Here is a 19,136-nt window from a genome sequence, read left to right as displayed (position 1 = left end):
TTCTTTGTCTCCATCTGACACACATGTACTGGTGTGATGTATTTAAGGCCTTGTCCACCCCATTAGAACAGACACTCCAGAGCGCAGGGCCGTGGTTTGTTTTGTTCACTGCTGAATCCACAGGGACTTAAGGAATACATGCAGAACCCTGAGTCGGATTGGAGACGGGGGAGAGACTTTAGGAAGCAGTTAATGCAAATGATTATTGGGGCGGGGAGAGCCAGGCTCATAAAGTTCTCCCAGGTGGTGCGTGTGGAGCTGAGGCTGGAACCCGCAGTTCCTGACATGGGACTTAGTTCCCCCTTCTTTGTCCTGCTGCTTTTTTCCTCTTTAATTGTGGCGACACAAGGATAATACAACATTTACCATTTTAACCTTTAAAACATTTTTTTAAATATTCAGCTGAATTTATTTTAATTTGTTTCTAAATTTTAACTGGGCTTCTTCTCCGATGGCTCGGTGGGTAAAGGACCTGCCTGCAGTACAGGAGATACAGGAGACGCGGGTTCAATTCCTGGGTCAGGAAGGTCCCCTGGAGGAGGAAATGGCAACCCACTCCAGTATTCTTGATTGAAAAACCTCATGGACAGAGAAACCTGGCAGGCTCTAGTTCAAACGGTCGCAGAGTTGGACGTGACAGTCACTAAGCACACGTAGCTGCTTTGCAGTGTGGCGTCAGTCTCTGCCGCACAGCACAGTGAAGCGGCTGCGCCTGTGCGTGCGTCCACTCGCTTCCGGCCTTCTTCCCATTCAGGTCACCGCAGAGCGCTGCCTATGTTCCCTGTGCTGGACAGCGTGTTCCCATCAAGTGTCTATTGTACACGTAGTATCAATAGTGTCTGTGTGTCAATTGCAGGCTTCCAACTCTCTGTTTCTATTAATATCACCATTTTGCCTCTGCCTTTTCTCCAGTTCTAAGGTCTTGATAGAATGATGATACTGAGATTATTGTTAGACCAACCGAAAAAACAGAACCCAAACAAGCTTACCAAGTTCATTTCCCCCATGCAGTATTGAAAAAAATACTTCACAGATCTTATTCAAAGATCTTAGCAGTTTCCTGATATGTGATTTCAGTTGATACATGATTTCCAATAGAAGTAAAGGGAATATTCTTTCTATGGAAACAGTGGCTCTTCAGAAACAGTCTCTCCATCTGGATAAGGTTTCCTGGGCTAGGAATTGGGAGCATGTTGGGGCTGTGCTGAAGCACCCCCCAGAACCTGGGAGAGGGTAGAACCCTTTGAAGAGGACTTGGAGTTTCTTGTGTACGTGTGCTAAGTCACTTCAGTTGTGTCCGACTCTTGGCAACCTCATGGCCTATAGCCCGCTGGGCTCCTCTGTCCCCGGGATTCTCCAGGCAAGAATACTGGAGTGGGTTGCCATTTCCTTCTCCACTAAGAAACTGGAATTTCTTCTGAGTGGCCTCAATGGCCTTGAAAGCAGGCTTGTGAAGGGTCCTTTGAGAAACATGCAGAATACATCACCATTCCTATATGACAATTAGGACACGGTACTTCTTTTGCCCCCCCAAAGATTCAAAAGGACTAGGGACAGAAATACTACAATACTAATGAGAAAAATACGGAATGAAGTATTCACCGAGATTGGGGAAGTTATTCTTAATTTCATTAAGTTTTACTTTCATCCTGCCTTGCCATTTAGTATTCTCTTCTCCCCTTTTCAATCAGAAATGCCTCTTACTGTGACAAAATGTCCGTTGAGCTCAGGGTTTTCGAGAAGACAGACGCCTCGGTGCCTCTCATCTTCTACCCACAAATTATACCCTTGTCAGCCTCTGGGCTACTAGTTTGTCCTGATCTGAGCGAATTCATCGGTAACAATGCTGACGTGAAGATTCAGTGGTACAAGGTACGTCTCTAAAAGTTGCCATTTAATGAATACATGTTTGAAGGGCCATAGAAAAGATATAAAATACCCATTCTGAAGGCAATATGTTCACTTTTCTATTTTTTTAACCAGTGATTTTTAAAGAGGGCCATGATTAGTATATTCTGTTTATCTTTATGAGGCTTGAGTAAACATCCTCAGGTAGTGATTTGAAAAGACAGAGTGTGAAATGAATGCAGAATAAATAAAAGCTGAAGAAAGTAGCTTTTTACTCTATGCTGTGTCTATAGAAATTTAGAAAGAACTGTTTAACAGCTTTATGTGCGTGTTAGTAGAGTTTTTGTAAAAGCACATGAAAATTAACCTTTGGGTTAAAGGCGTACATATTGGCATAGACACGATTTCCTGTCTTGTCTGATAAATACTGTTGTCAGCTCCCTTGTGTGGACCAGGGGTGGGCAGAAGGCAGCCGCGGGGCAGTGAGCTGCCTCTCCTTTGCTTGTTGTTTAACTTTTTATTTTGTATTGGAGTATATTTAATTAATGATGTTGTGATAGTTGCAGGTGGACAGCAAAGGGGCTCAGCCATGCAGATACATGTACCCATTCTCCCCCAAACTCCCCTCCCACCCAGGCCGCCACATAACATTGAGCAGAGTTCCCTGGGCTATAGAGTAGGTCCTTGTTTTTATCCATTTTAAATATTAGCTGCTACTCCTTTTTGGATGTTAACTATCCAGTTAAGGATAGTTTTCACGTTTTTAAGTGGTTTAAAAAATTAAAAGAAGACTATTATTTCATGACCTGTGTAACTGATATAAAACTCAAATCTTAGTGTCTGTAAGTAATGTTTTACTGAGCCAGGCTCATTTGTTTCTGTTGTTATGGGGCAGCGACAACTGAGTTGAGTAGTTGGACAGAAGACATGTGGCCTAAAATATTTACTTTCTGGCTCTTTACAGAAAAAGTTTGCTGACCCCTGATATAGACTGTGAGTTGATACTGAAAAGTACAGTTACTTGTTTAAAAATGGATAGAAATGAACACTTCAGTAAAAAAAATAGATTGACCAATTGACAAGCATTCTAACTACAAAATAGCTATACTATGTCAAGTTAATATTGGAAACTTTTAAGTGATTTTCAGATAAAATGATTTTCAGAGTTGGCCAAAAAGTCCATTCAGTTTTTTTGTATAGGATGGCATGGCAAAGCCTGAATGACCTTTTTAATGAACCCAGTTAAGTAGCCAGCTCTTATGAATTTGTCCACCCAGTAGAGGAACTCTTGGTTTCATAAGAGCATAGAAAGGTCAAGTGAGAGATTTTACAATAGAGGAAAGAGCATCGATTCTGGGGGGTGACCAGTCTGGATTGGAAACCCTGCATCTTCAGTGACCTGTTGTCTAGCCTTGGTCAGCTTCTTTCCCTCTTTAACCTGTTTTCTCTGCACGGCGGCAGTGCATGCCTCCTCACCTGGGACTTTTCGAGTTGACGTGGAGCAAGTGTGTGACACACCCTGGGCAGTGCTTGGTGTGTAAATGCGGGTGGACAGGGGCATCCTGGTAGCACTTATCATGTCGGTTCCCGTCCCAAGAGTGCTGACCGTTGCTGGGCATGCCCTGTGTCCAAGCCTGCTCTCAAGTCCCCGACATGAACCCAGTGCAGCAGGGGCTGTTAGCATCTCCATTTTATGGATTAAGAGAGGGAGACACACAAGTGTGAGTACCGTGCCCAAGGTCACTCAGCTGACAGAGGGTGAAGTCAGACCTCTGACGGTGGAGGCCAGAACGCGCACATCCCTGCCACACGGGGCACCCTGGAGACTGGTAGACCCTGGAAGAACCGTGTGGCTCTGCCCTGTTTTACCTTTTTAAACTTAATCGACACACTAGATACTGTTCACATTTGAAGTACTCTAATCAGAAACCCACGCTCTGTGTGTGTGTGAGTCGCTCAGTCGTGTCCAACTCTTTGGAACCCCAGGGACTGTAGCCTGCCAGGCTCCTCTGCCCATGGAATTCTCCAGACAAGAATACTAGGGTGGGCTGCCAGTTCCTCCTTCAGGGGATCTTCCTGATCCAGGGATCGAAACCGGTCTCCCACATTGCAGGCAGATTCTTTTACCATCTGAGCCCTGTTTGGGTTTGTTCATATTTGATCACATGTGTTGGGAATGATGAAATCTCTGTTTTTAATGAAGTATATTGTTCAATTAGACTTAATGAGTCATGTGGCTGACAAACTCTTCCAGTTATGCCCGAGCTCTTATTCAGAATAAGTCTATGAAATGACTCAGGGTTCTATTTGACGATTGCAATCGTCATGGTTTTGAAAGAGATGTTCCTGAGAACATTTTGTGCTCATGAGATGTTTGTTCTGCTCTGCTCTGCAGTACCTTCGTCCAGAGTGCGGCTTCATGTCTCACACTCAGTTTTCTCTTACAAAATTTGCTCCATCTCTCCTGACTCTTTAACTTGAAATGATTCTTAATGTGATTACTGCAACATCAACTCTTGCGGGCATTTACCATGACTACCTCATAGCACTCCTTTCTGGATGTTTCCCAGGGCCTATAGGCACCAGTTAGGCCATAAATATATTTATATTTTAACGGCCTACTTTGTCAAAGAAGATAGTTTCTTTTTTCCCCGTTGTGCCGAAGCAAACGTGCTTTAAACTTTGTGGTTAAACAGACCCAGCTGTTTATTACAAACTTTTTATTTTGTAATGGGGTATAGCCAATTCACAAAAATCTTGTGATAGTTTCATGTGGGCAGCGAAGGGACTCAGCCATACATCAGATGTATCCACTCTCCCCCAAACTCCTCTCCCATCCAGGTTGCCACATGACATTGGGCAGAGTTCCTTGTGTTAAATAGTAGGTCCTTGATGGTTATCCACTTAAAATATATCTGTGTGCACATGTCCATCCCAAACTCCCTAACTATCCTTCCCTCCATCCTTTCCCCCAGCAACTATAAGTTTTTCTTCTAGGTCTGTGAGTCTATTTCTTTTTTGTAAATAAGTTCATTTGTATCATTTCTTTTTAGAATCCCCATATAAGCAATGTCATATGATATTTCTCCTCTTTCTGACCTGTATCACTCTGTATGACAATCTCTAGCCCCATCCATGTTGCTGCAAATGGCATTATTTCATTCTTTTCAATCCAGCCATTTTATTTTATATGCTAAAACTCCCTCTCCTGAAAATACAGTTAAAAGCACGCCTCAAAAGACAATATTTGCAAAGTAAATACCAAGGTGATTCTTGGGTTGCAAATTCAGTAGTGATGCATAATACCGATGCTGTTCATAGCTTTTGAGATATCAATTAGAATATAATTTAACTTTTTAAAAAACTTTAAATTTTGTATTGGGGTATAGCCGATGAACAATGTTGTGATAGCTTTAGGTAGACAATGAAGAGATTCAGCCATACATATACAAGGATACAGTGTAACTTTGAAAACCATTTTCCCTTAAGGATTCTGTCCCTTTGGATCAAGACAACCAGAAGTTTCTCAGTGTGAGGGGAACTCGCTTACTCGTAAACAATGTGTCCATGGAGGACGCAGGCTACTATACCTGTGCCATGCCGTATGCCCACAAAGGCAGGCAATACAACATCACCAGGAATATCAAACTCCAAGTTAAGAGTGAGTACTTGCCATCAAGAAACCTCTGTACCCTGGTTCAGCAACAAGTATGCAAGGGAGAAATTAGGGCTCATGTAGAACTCTTTTTTTTTCCCCCAGGTGGTTATTTCTTGATTAATTTTTTTTTTAAAGAAATATTTTTAATTGAGGGAAAATTGCTCTACAATATTGGTTTGATTTCACGTAGAATTCTTTGAGTGTCTTTGGTATCAGAGGAAAACAGATATGGCATATGTCTTGGCACCAGGCTTATAAGACGTGTATGACACTTGGAAGGATAAAAGCTGGGTGATTTTATGAACAGTGAATCCCTGGGTAGTTGACAGGGTTCTAAGTCTGAAGTTAAAATATACACCGCTAGAGGGAGCCAAATAGTAGTTCACTTGGAAGGCCCCTCTGCAAGGTCCGTTTGGAAGGCTAGCACCTCGAGGGCCAGTCATCAGAGCCCAGTTGCCGTAACTTTGTGTCTAATTCTAGGATGTGCATGCGTGCTCAGTTGGTGGGTCATGTCTGACTCTTTGTGACCCCATGAACTGTAGCCCACCAGGCTCCTCTGTCCAGGAGATTTCCCAAGCAAGAATACTGGAGTGGGTTGCCATTTCCTTCTCCTAATTCTAGGATACTAGGATTTTTTGGAGTTTTCAATGAGAAGTCTATACATTGGTGTAGCTGGTGAAAAAAAATCTCTCCTTTTTGATCTTCCCCAAGCATGTCTAGCCTGAAGGCTCAGCCGGTAAACAATCTTCCTGCAGTGCAGGAGACCCAGGTTCAATCCCTGGGTTGTGGACATCCCCTGGATTTGGAAATGACAAGCCACTCCAGTATTCTTGCCTGGAGAATTCCATGGACAGAAGAGCCTGGTGGGCTACAGCCCAGGGTGTCGCAAAGAGTCGGGCACGGCTGAGAAAGCTGAGCGACTAACACACAAGTGTGTCTCGTGGCTCTTGAAACCAGGATTTAAAATAGCAAGGGCACGCATTGGTTTACATGAGATCTACCTGAAAATAATGTGTGAACAGTACCAATTAGCATTTCAGGTTTGGTCACTGTTTCTTCCACGCCTCCTACGTGCTGGGCATCAAGCTTGGTGCACGAGGCACACAGGCGGTGAAGTCCTGGCCCCTGCTCTGGACAGTATGGTGCTTCTCTTAATTTTATACACTGAATAACTGCACAATCAGGGTCTTTTCAGGGCTTCCCAGGTGGCACTAGTGGTAAAGAATCCGCCTGCCAGTGCAGGAGATGCACATGATAAGAGTTCGATCCCTGGGTCAGGAAGATCCCTTGGAGGAGGGACTGGCAACTTACTCCAGTACTCTTGCCTGGAGAATCCCATGGACAGAGGAGCCTGGCAGGCTACAGTCCATGGGGTTGCAAAGAGTTGGGCATGACCGAGCAAGTGAGCAGACACACACACACTCACACACGGACATTTCAGAGAGCTTTGAAACTATGTTCAGGCATATAATTAGTCTACAAAGGGAAAAGACTTTTTTCTCCCAGAGAATACAGAGATTCAGTCTTATTACAGGGAAAATCGAGTCTTCCATGAACGGAAATCTCTCTGTCTGGTGAGGATTCAATCACATCAGCCCCTTGCTCCCCTGCAGAAGGGATCCCCTAGAATCCTGACCCCCTCCACCGTTGTCCTGTTCATGTGATACTGCACAGGAACACGAGGGGGCGCCAACCTACCTATTATCCTGTGTCCTGAGGCCCACACTGTGTCTCAGCCGCTTTCAAGGGTGGTCCTCCGCCAGCTGCAGCATCACTTGGGTACTCATCAGACACGCAGACTCAGGCCTCCTCCCAGACATACTCAACAAGAAACAGTGAGCAGCCCATATTTAATAAGCTCCCAGGTGATCCTGACATGCCCTGGACTTTCGACCCACAGATGTATCTCGTTCTAGGGGCATCTTTCTCCCCTCTCTGCCTCCCTGAAGCAGCCCCTATGACCTTGGAGGGAGGCGCAGGCTCATGATCTCAGTCACTGGAGAAGCCGGCTGCTCCCTGGGCTCACCTGGGATGCTGCCTAAAGCTTATCCCATTAGGGTTTCAGATGCTCTTTAGTGGAAGACATGAGGATGGAGCCGTGGTGGACGTGGGCAGCCCTTCATCCACCCTTTGCTGGCCTTTCTGCCCCAGTTGAGATGCCCAGTTTCTTCAAGCTGCTGGGAGAACTGCCTCTTGGGGAGCTGGGCTCTGATTCCTCCACAAAGAGTCAATTTCCTCAATTACAAGCCCAGGTGGCCAAGCTGGGTTACCTTGTTTCTCTCTCAGTGTGGGGTTAGCAGGTTCCCCAGGTGGCCATTCCCAGTGGCACCCGCCTGCCAATGCAGGAGTCTCAGGCTTGATCCCAGGGTCGGGAAGAGCCCCTGGAGGAGGGCATGGCAACCCACTCCAGTATTCTCGCCTGGAAAATTCCATGGACAGAGGAGCCTGGTGGGCTACAGTCCATAGAGTCGCACAAAATCTGACACAACTGAAGCGACTTCGCACACACACGCGGGTTAGCATCACAAACAGGTGGTTCTGGATGTCCTGTGCCTTTTTTATTTTTCACAAGTGACTCCAGGACTCTGTGGCAGGTGTGGAGGGGGCTACTTTAGGGTGAGGAGCCTTTGAAGTAACGCCCGTCCCGTGGACATCGAGAACATTCTTGTTAAGGGTTCATTCAGGAAGCCGGGGAGTGGAATGGTTAATTGTTATCACAGAGCATAGGACATCTGCGAGAGGAATGTGTGTTTCACTGCGGCTTCTTCCAGTAATCTCTCTTCTGGGAAAAGCGTTGGCCAAAGAGCCTCAATTTCGTGGCTAGCCAGTTTCCTTTGCCAGACAAAAGCGAGTCTCACAATGTCTGGCTCTGCTGCAAAAGAGAATTTAGCTAATTAGCTAAACAATAGACCCTGACCCTCAGCTCGCAATGAAGCGCTTCCTCATTGAATCTCCTTTCCTCCTGCTTTCTCAGAACGAGAGGAGGAGACCATTCCTGTGATCATCTCTCCACACCAGACCATCTCAGCCTCGCTGGGTAAGAACCGTGTGATCCATGGGGGTGCCTGCAATCTCAAACCTGGGGCCCCGGGACCCCTATGTCACTCACTGTGCCTGCCCTAAGGGATGCACGTCTCGGGTGGAGACCCTCCCTGCAAGAAATAACCAATGTTGTTACCCCAGCAAGAATTAACAAGTGTGAGGGAACATTTTTCTTTGTCAAATGTTTATAGAAATGGCATTGTTTGGAAGTATGCATATTTAACTTCTTGAAAACTCTACCTACAAAAAAAACTCCATGTAAAAAATCAGAACATTCTGTGGCCATTGTTAACTACAGGAAAGGAATAATTGATGGCATGATGTCCCAGGCAGCACCTGAGGTGTATTTAAAATATTAATAATTCACTTCACCAACATGTGGCTAATGCTAGCATTACGCCCAAGGCTCAGACTGCCCTGCTGGCTCCCTGGAGACAGTTTCTTGTCGCTGGCTCCCTGGAGACAATTTCTTGTCGCTTACTATCAGGTCAGTGGGTCAAGGGAGGTAATGCTTGTCAGAGGTTTTCGTTTTTCACGCTTTCATTGTTCTGGCCAGCACACACTTTCTTATCAAACGCTGTCTAATAAGATGTCTTTCAATGCCAACATCAACCGTGTGGGATGGTCATATTTCTCCCATTTCCCAGAAGAAAAGGGTCATTGGCTCAGTGTCTGTCAAAAAGTCTCAGTTGAGTCTGGCTGGGGTTCAGACTCAGGCCTGTGTGTCTGTGAGGCCGGTACCTTGTGTGTGTGTTTGTTTTTATATAATCATTTTTTAGGTCTTATGCTCATTTATTAAACCCTGGCTGCAGAGTTCTGTCTATCCATCTATCAATCATATGTCCATTGACCCACCAATCATTTATCCATCCATCCATCCTTCCATCCATCCATCCATCCATCCATCCATCCATCCTTCCATCCATCTGTCCATCCATCCATCCGTCCATCCATCCATCCATCCATCCATCCATCCATCCATCCATCCATCCATCCGTCCATCCATCCTTCCATCCATCCGTCCATCCATCCATCCATCCATCCATCCTTCCATCCACCCTTCCATCCATCCTTCCATCCATCCATCCTTCCTTCCTTCCATCCATCCGCCTACCTATCTCTTCTGTTTGGCCTTAGGCTCATATTTTAAGGGCTTCCCCGGTGGCTCAGATGGTAAAGAATCTGCCTGCAATGCAGGAGACCTGGGTTTGATCCCTGGGTTGGGAAGATGCCCTGGAGAAGGGAATGACTACCCACGCCAGTATTCTTGAGGCTCCCCTGGTGGCTCAAACGGTATTCTCCAGTGCTCTTGCCTGGAGAAGCCCATGGATGGGAGAGCCTGGTGGGCTACAATGTCTGGGGTTGCAGAGTTGGACACAACTGAGCAACTAGCACCTATATTTTAAACTTTAACTGTTGACCATGGAGCCTAGGGGGCTCTTGCAGATGCTGGGGTTGTGGCCTGACACCTGAGTTGCAGCTCCCGAGGCTATCTGGGCTCTCAAAAGAGCCTTCTGGAAGCCTGGGGAGGTGGGGACCCAGGTCAGTGCTGACCCCGGCTCCTCCGTGTTCCTGAGCCCACAAAACTGTGCCTCCTACCCCGTTGCTTTGCACGCATGGATGTGCCAGGCAGAGTCCCTTGTGGCTGAATTGAATGGGCTGCTTCTGCCTGAGAAATCTTTTAAGGTCAGAGGGGTGTCCAGGAAGAACAAAAGCAGGCTTTCTGAGCCTGAAGTGGGGCCGCGGGGTTAAAGCCCATGCCCCACGGAGGCCCATCTCTCGAGAAAGACATGCATGGGCAGGATTTCTTCTTTTGTTCCCAACTTTGGTGACTAAAAAAAAAAGACAGTGATTGAGGCAAGGGACTCAGGACTATCACATCGCACAACTGTAGAAGGCACTCCTCATGTGAAAGACAGTGGCTTTTTCTTTTGAAAGAAGTTTTTATTTTGTATTGGGGTATAGTCAATTAGGGGACTTCCCTGGTGGCTCAGAAGGTAAAGCGTCTGTCTACAACGTGGGAAACCCGGGTTCAATCCCTGGTTGGGAAGATCCCCTGGAGAAGGAAATGGCAATCCACTTCAGTACTATTGGCTGGAAAATCCCGTGGACAGAGGAGCCTGGTGGGCTACAGTCCGTGGGGTCGCAAAGAGTCGGACACAACTGAGCGGCTTCACTTTCACTTTCATAGTCAATTAACAATGTTGTGATAGTTTCAGGTGAACATTTATCCATTCTCCCCCAAACTCCCCTCCGCCCATGCAGGCTGCCACATGACATTGAGCAGAGCTCCCTGGGCTCTACAGCAGGCCCTTGTTTCACCCATTTTAAATAACACAGTGTGTACGTTCATCCCCAACTCCTTAACTATCCTTTCCCCCGCTTCTTCCCTGCAGGCAACCGTAAGTTCCATCTCCAAGTCTCTGAGCCTGTTTGTGTATTGTGAGTTCGTCTGTATCATTTCTTTTTAGATTCCACATGTAAGGGATGTCATATTTCTCCTTCTCTGTCTGACTCACCTCACTCCGCATGACAGTTTCTAGGTCTTTCCACGTTGCTGCAAATGGCGTTGTTTTGTTCTTTTATCTGCTTAGTAATATTCCATCGTATATACGCGCCACGTCTTCTTTGGGCTTCCCTGGTGGCTTGGATGGTAAAGAATCTGCCTGCAATGCAGATTCAATCCCTGGGTCAGGAAGGTTACCCTGGAGAAGGGAATGGAAACCCACTCTAATATTCTTGCCTAGAGAGTCCCATGAACAGAGGAGCCTGGTGAACATGTAGGGTCGCAAAGAGTCAGACACGACGGAGTGACTAACGCACACACACACACACACACACACACACACACACACACAACGTTCCCTCGTATATATGCACCACATTTTCTTTACCCATTCCTCTGTGGACAGTTAGGTTGCTCCCATGTCCTGGCTATTATAAATGGTGCTGCAGTGAACACTGAGGTGCATGCATCCTTTTGGACCATGAATGGTAAACACAGTGACTTTTGAAAGGGTTAATCCTAGATGAACACAACCTGGGTGGAGAGCTCCCTGGGCAAACAGAGCCGAGACCAGCAGTGGGCAGAGAGAATCCACACTCCCATCTGGAGTTTTGGAGGCAGCAAGAATGAATTGTGGAGGAAGGTGGCCTGGGACTTCAGAATGCTCTGTAGGAGCCCAGGGGCCTTGGGAAGCTGTTTGCCTCTGGCTTTCCATCTACCATGAGGAAGGAGCTGGAGATGCTTAGTGAATACTGACGCTCGAGGTGAAAGCTTAAGGGAACTAACATTCCTTCTAAGAAAAAATAATAATGTGGTGAGAAGAAGTGGAAAGGCCCACTGCTCAGATGCTCTGACGTGACCCCTGTCCGCCCGCTGGGTTCTGACATCTGATGCACTGTGTCTTGCTGTCACAGGGTCAAGGCTGACAATCCCATGTAAGGTGTTTCTGGGAGCTGGCATACACACCACCACTCTGCTGTGGTGGACGGCCAACAACACCCGCATAGAGGACGCCTACCACGGGGGCCGCGTGACCGAGGGGGAGCGCCAGTAAGTGATGGGATGGATCTTCCTTGTCCGCTGGGCATAGCTGTTGTGACCCTCTGCAGACGTCACTTCCTTGTACAGACAGTGTCCTAGCCAACCCATCCTATATGACATACACACACACACCACAGTACAAACCCATATATATTTTTTATTCTAATCTGTTGGATTTTTAGCATCTTTGACATTGAGTTTTGCTAAGAATCGCCAACTGCTCCTGAGAATCAAGGCTTGGAACACTATGAGTTGAGTAGCAGCCTAATACTTGGTTGGTGTCGCCTCTTCTGGTTGTTTAATTAAACCTTTTTTTCTCGAGTGTTACAGTTTTCAAACAAATACTTTGAGCTAAGATGTGTCCATTCCTGACTTGGCAACCTGGGAGTCCAACATTTTCACAGCCCTTAAAGAGACCCTGAGATGTAGCGGCAGGATCTGAGCCCCACCTGTTTCTCAGGGAACGGTGGGCTACCACAGTCTCTAAGGAAGGATGCGATGAAAGAAAGTGAGGATTCTGTTCTCATAAGCCTTCATCTCTGGAAAACGTTTTCTCACTCTGAACGCAGAACAGTCAGGCCTAGATGGGAACCATTTTTGTGTGAGGAAGGCAGACCCTTCCATGTTCCAGATCATAAAGGATTTTTAAAATTGTAGTGTCGGTACTCTGAATTTGCCTGAATTTTTGCTTGCCAAATTCTTGTCTTTTTGGAAAGATCTATCCAACAAGTACTTTCTAGATGCAGTTTAGTGGATAGAAAATTAGATGTGGTTAGCATGGCCCTTTGCTCGTGGATCCTCATTGCAAGAAGTTTGGGCAGGACTCACATGCCATATGTCAGCTTGCTCATGCTATCCATTACCTAAAGGAGCCTATTTTCCCCCCACAGATGAAAAACAAAAATAGTCCTAGTGGATCCACAGCCACGGTATTTTTATTTGTACTAATAAATAATGTGAAGCATCTTTGGATGCCTGTAACATTACAAGTGGCAGTGATGTTGACTAGAGCCCTGCCCCGCGTCTGCTGCCCTTGGTTCTGAACTTGAACTTCCAGAGTGAGAGCTGGCGGTGAATGGTGATGAGAGCAGACGCAGAGGAGGATGGGATTCCTGGCACTCTCTCCCTCCCTTCAATATGCAAATGATTGGTTGGTCATACAGTCCAATTTCCCCAGACTAGACATTTCTGTTCCCACCAATGGTTCATTGTTCATCAAGAGCCTACCTGTTTATCCAAAGAAGCTGGCTTCTGTAAGTTCGCACTGTCACAAGCATCCTATCCCAGCGACCAGCAGCTTGAGAGTTATTCTTACCTTTAGGAACAGGCTTAGAAAGTCTCCCAAGCACATAACGACTGTAATGCCAAGTGGCCCTAACGTGGTAAATCGTGCCATCCGTTTAAGTCCAGTGGAGCTCTGAGGATGTGTAGGTGTGTGTATTGAAAAGCCAAGCCGGCGTTTGGCTGTGGATGTTGAGCTCTGTTTTCTTACTCAGGGCATACTCAGAAAACAATGAGAACTACATTGAAGTGCCACTGATTTTTGATCCTGTCAGAAGAGAGGATTTGCACACGGATTTTAGATGTGTTGTCCGTAACACAATGAGTTCCCAGACGCTTCGTACCATGGTCAAAGAAGGTATGGATTTTGCGGGGGTGGGGCCATGAAAGGGAAAGACAAGTGTTGGGTGATCCGTGGATGTGAAACAAACGTCCTGATTCATCAGGTGGTTACTTAGGTGAGTCTGTGAGTTTTCCATTAGTGGAGCTCAGAAAACACATCTCTCTGTATTGGTGAATGTTTTTGGTAGGGTGGAGGCTGGCTTTGGGAGATTATACTCAAATGAAAATTTAAAGATGAAGCTGATTTTTTGGATAAAAGACAAAATGGTTCTGTGATAGATTAAAAAACAAAACCAAACCATGTGTCTCCTGTGGTTCTGCTGGATCAGCAGGGCCAGTGTGCTTCCCTGACCCCTCGAGGTGTGTGGGAGGTTTTTCATCCTGAGGTTGAGAAACTTCATCCTCCCAGGGCTGGGGATTGGGAGGTACCCAGAGCTCAGGTGGCTTTAGGGTTAAAGCCATCAGTCACCAGGAAATAGGGCTTCTCTGCTTGCTTAGTGGTAAAGAATCTGCCTGTGATGCAGGAGAAAGGGGTTTGATCCTTGGGTTGGACAGATCCCCTGGAGAAGGGAATGGCAGCCCTCTCCAGTATTCTTGCCTGGAAAATCCCATGGACAGAGGAGCCTGGCGGGCTATAGTCCATGGAGTCACAAGGAATCGGACACAACTGAGTGACTAACAGCAACATCAGGAAATAAAGTGAAGACTGTAGCTAGGTCAGCTCACTGCTCGTGGAAGAACACTGAGACAAGGAGAAAGGAAAAATCCGATCTATCCTTTTGATGTGGCTCAGCTGGTAAAGAATCCTCCGGGAACGTGGGAGACCTGGGTTTGATCCCTGGGTTGGGAAGATCCCCTGGGGTAGGGAAAGGCTACCCACTCCTGTATTCTGGCCTGGAGAATTCCATGGACTGTATAGTCCATGGCGTTGCAAAGAGTCGGACACAACTGAGCAACTTTCAAAATTTAAAAAAAAAATCATTTTGAAAGATCGATTTCTTCTCAGTGTTTGAGTGCTGAGCAGGAAAGGGAGGTGTGAGTGATGTAGTCTGTCAGCTGCTCGAAGGACAAGAAAGGAAGAGACAAAGTGATGCCCACTGGGGACCTTACCCTGACTTCACCAGCACAATCAATAAACACAAGCCCCCCTACATTTGGGTGTCTGCAGAGGACACAGCTGCGGACAAGTTTTTTGTTTTTTTTTTTTTTTTTAAGTTGAGAGTTATTTCTGGAGGGCACCCAGAAAGAACAATACCTATGATCCGGGCCCCCACCAGGCTGCACCCACTTCCTGCAGTGACCGTGGAGGAGCTGGGGGTGGGTAGGGGGAGGGTGTGAAAAACCACCAGATACTGCCCCCAGAAAGCTGCCATGTATAGGAAAGGATAGATTTTAGTTAGCCCAGACCCTTGCATCTTCCCATACAGAAAGTGAAGTCGCTCAGTCGTGTCTGACTCTTTGCGACCCCGTGGACTGTAGCCCACCAGGCTTCTCCGTCCGTGGGATTCTCCAGGCAAGAATACTGGAGTGGGTTGCCATTCCCTTCTCCAGGGCATCTTCCCGACCCAGGGATTGAACCTGGGTCTTCTGCATTGGAGGCAGACGCTTTAACCTCTGAGTCTCCAGGGAGGCCCTACAGAGAGAAGCGCTAAATTCCTTAACATGAAACATCAGGCAAGCTTTTACTGCGCAGTTGAGGATCTGGATGAGCCTCAGGGCAGGAATGACCACACAGTGTAGCTTCTCTGCAACCCTGCTCTCCACCCACCAGCATGCCCCGCTTGAGCCACTGGTTGACAATGCAGATTCCTGGGTTCACCCCCAGACCTACCTAGTGAAATTTTCTCAGGCGGATGCCAAAGACTGACATTTAGCAAGCTCTGTTCATGCTGTATTTTGAGAACCATTGGCGGAGGACACAAGCAAGGGCTGATGTCTCAGATCATTTCTCCATGAACGAGCTGGTGGTGGTATAGATTTAGAAGTGGAGGCTCCACTGCCAGGCTGCAGAGTAGTAACCCAGAGGAAGCCGTGGCGTGTCTGGTCCTGAGGCTGGGAACCTGCTCACATTTCTAGGACGTGAGCCCTGACCTTGCATGTCCTTCGCTGGGTCAGCTATGACTGGGCACAGAGCTCACAGCTGAAAGCTTCCACCAGGACTCAGAGGTGCCTCCCAATAATTGCTCCAAAAATGAAAGCTTCACTCGGCTTGTGGTATTTTAAGATGCAAGAATCATCTGGAGAAATTGCCTGAGAATGTGTTTTTTTCCCCCAAATCTGCACAGAGTAGGATAAATAGTAGCTTAGAAATGTAGAATTCTGGCTTCCTCCTCCATGTGTGATCAATAATCAGAGCCTCTTTTGTGAATCTAACAAGTAATATACTTGTTAACCTTTTCATCAGTTTTTATTGGAGCGTAGTTGCTTTACAGCGCATTAATTTCTGCTGTACAGCAAAGTGAATCAGCTGTATGTTAACATTTATCTCCTCGTTTTTGGAGTTTCTTCCCATTTAGCTCACCACGGAACACTGAGCTGAGTTTCCTGTGCTAGACAGTAGATTCTCATTCATCATGAGTTTTATACACAGTATCAATAGTGTGTACATGTCAGTCCCAACTTCCCAGTCCATCCCCTGTCCCTACTGTTCCCTCTTGGTATCCATACGTTTGTTCTCTACATCTGAGCTGCACCTCTAATTCCAGCTCTACTCTTTTTTTGTGCTTTTATATTTATTTTATTGAGATATTATTCACATACCATAACAGTCACCATTTTAAAGTGTTAAAATATCCTTGTTAACTTTCTAAAATTTAATTTTTATTATGTTTTGCAGTATAGTTGGTTTATGATGTTGTATTAGTTTTAGGTGTACAGCGAAGTGATTCAGTTATACGTATACATGTATCTCTTCTTTTTTTGGATTCTTTTCCTGTATAGGTTATTACAGAGTATTGAGTAGAGTTCCCTGTGCCGTACAGTATGTCCTCGTTAATTATCTATTTTATATAGTGTGTGTATGCCAATTCCAACCTCCCAGTTTATCCCTCTCCTGCACCACTTGTTAACTTTTAATCAACACTTGCTTCCTATATTTTCGTAACACAGAGCTGCAAAGGAGCAGAATTACAAATAGCTGGATCCAGGCAATAATCTTGACACCTAAAGCTCCTTTATTCCAAATTTTTCTTTTCCTTTGTTACTTTACTGACTCCTCCTAACACCCAGGCTCCCTGGAAAAGGACATGTTATACCCTGGCCACATCACAGTTAGCCCGCAAAGACCTTGATAGACCCCTCATTGCAAACAGTCCAGCAGGTGGAACAAAATTAGACCTTGGCCCATGCCCCGCCCCCCGCCGAAATCCACACTGCTTCTCTCTGGTGGATATTTGTTCTACCTGACTTTGTTGTCGTTATTTATTTCTTTACTCACTGTGGGGCACATGGGATCTTTCCCAACTAGGGATCAAACCCGTGCCCCCTACGCTGGAAGCTTGGAGTCTTAACCACTGGTTGTTCAGTCACTGAGTCATGTCTGACTCTTGGTGACCTCATGGGCTGCAGCACGCCAGGCTTCCCTGTCCTCTACCATCTTCCAGAGTTTGCTCAAACTCATGTCCATTGAGTCGGTGATGCCATGCAACCAACTCATCGTCTGCCATCCCCTTCTCCTTTTGCCTTCAGTCTCTCCCAGCTTCAGGGGCTTTTCTAGTGAACCACTGGATTGCCAGGAAATTCCTGTTTTACCTTCCTGTTTCCATAATGCCACCAATATCGTTCTCAAATACCCTTGATCCGGGTGTAAGGGACATACTTTCTGAAAATCAGGGCATAGCTGTTAGAAGAATCAAATGCCGTTTCCTTCTCTGTAGAGTGCACGGCAGTGTCCTGTTTGGCCACAGGCGCTTGTTCACCTCTCGTGTGTCTCTGTTCTTCCTACAGCTGCCACGTTCTCCTGGGAGATCATGCTTGCCCCCCTGTCCCTCATCGTCTTGGTTCTGGGGGGCATATGGATGCACAGACGGTATAAACGCAGAACTGGAAAAGCCTATGGTTTGATGGAGTTAAAGACTGGCCATCCAGACTCGCAATCCTATCCGAGTAAAATAAAGGAAATAAAATAGTTCAAATCAAACCACGTCCTTTCCAACGGAAGCGGCTCAGCTTTTTGAAGGATGCTGTTCTTTTCCTCAGTTATTTACCAAAGACTGTGTTTATAGTGGGTTTGTAGTGAAAGACTGAAATGTCCACATAATGTTTACTGTGAAACCAGATCATGGGAACCAGTGTGCGTGTGGGTGGGTGTGAGGCGCTCTTTGAATAAGAGTTGAAAACATCAAAATGAATTTTGAAATTCATTTATTCATTTCATAAAAACGTGTTAAAAGTTCTATGTTGACTATGCTCTATGGCAGATGTTCTAGATACAAAAATAGTGAAGGCATGGTTTTCCTTTTGGAAAGGTGGAATTTTATCTTGATACTGGACAGGATGATTTAGAAATACTAAAGAGGAAGAACTCTCAAGAATTGGTAAATGCTTTTTAAAAGGATGATCCAGAAAATGGTAATTTCAAATAGATGGTCTGAAAAATACATAACATACCAGTGAATGGAGAAATGGATTTAGCTTTCATAATTAAACTTCTGAAAATAAAGAGGAAGAGTGCTGAGATGATTCATACACACTGTGGTAAAAAAAATCGCAGCCTCTTTTATATAATATATCAAAAATAAATTCCTGCTAAGTTAATGAGTTAAATTTAAAAATCAAATTGCAGGAAAATTGGCATGACTCATTCCTTTACCTATTCAAATCTTTGTTCAAATGTGATCTTCCCAAAGGCCCTTATAGTTCAGTTCAGTAGCTCAGTTGTGTCCGACTCTTTGCGACCCCATGAATTATAGCATGCCGGGCCTCCCTGTCCGTCACCAACTCCCAAACTCACATCAATCAAGTTGGTGATGCCATCCAGCCATCTCATCCTCTGTCGTCCCCTTCTCCCCCTGCCTCCAATCCCTCCCAGGATCAGAGTCTTTTCCAATGAGTCAACTCTTTGCATGAGGTGGCTAAAGTACTGGAGTTTCAGCTTTAGCATCATTCCTTCCAAAGAACACCCAGGGCTGATCTCCTTTAGAATGGACTGGTTGGATCTCCTTGTAGTCCAAGGGACTCTCAAGAGTCTTCTCCAACACCACAGTTCAAAAGCATCAATTCTTTGGCACTCAGCTTTCTTCACAGTCCACCTCTCACATCTGTACATGACCACAGGAAAAACCATAGCCTTGACTAGACGGACCTTTGTTGGCAAAGTAATGTCTCTGCTTTTCAATATGCCATCTAGGTTGGTCATAACTTTCCTTCCAAGGAGGAAGCGTCTTTTAATTTCATGGCTGCAATCACCCTCTGGAGTGA

At 45.9% G+C, this 19,136-nt stretch overlaps 1 protein-coding gene across 2 annotated transcripts in view; it reads left to right on the top strand.

Moving 5' to 3' along the window:
* Positions 1-18,324, top strand: part of IL1R2 (interleukin 1 receptor type 2) — a 36,239-nt gene extending 17,915 nt beyond the window's left edge. For both annotated transcript variants that reach the window (XM_068976958.1, XM_068976967.1), the window contains exons 4-9: positions 1,692-1,872; positions 5,338-5,509; positions 8,481-8,543; positions 11,969-12,104; positions 13,592-13,734; positions 17,664-18,324. In XM_068976958.1, coding sequence (XP_068833059.1) covers positions 1,692-1,872; positions 5,338-5,509; positions 8,481-8,543; positions 11,969-12,104; positions 13,592-13,734; positions 17,664-17,845 — 877 coding nt within the window. In that variant the 3' untranslated portion in view covers positions 17,846-18,324. The remainder of the gene's footprint in view (positions 1-1,691; positions 1,873-5,337; positions 5,510-8,480; positions 8,544-11,968; positions 12,105-13,591; positions 13,735-17,663) is intronic.
* The last annotated feature ends 812 nt before the right edge of the window (positions 18,325-19,136 follow it).

This window comes from Capricornis sumatraensis, chromosome 1, assembly GCF_032405125.1.
Source record: "Capricornis sumatraensis isolate serow.1 chromosome 1, serow.2, whole genome shotgun sequence".
In the NCBI taxonomy this organism is placed as follows: domain Eukaryota; kingdom Metazoa; phylum Chordata; class Mammalia; order Artiodactyla; family Bovidae; genus Capricornis; species Capricornis sumatraensis.
The sequence above is the reverse complement of the archived record's forward strand: the minus strand, read 5'-3'. Positions and strand labels throughout refer to the sequence as shown.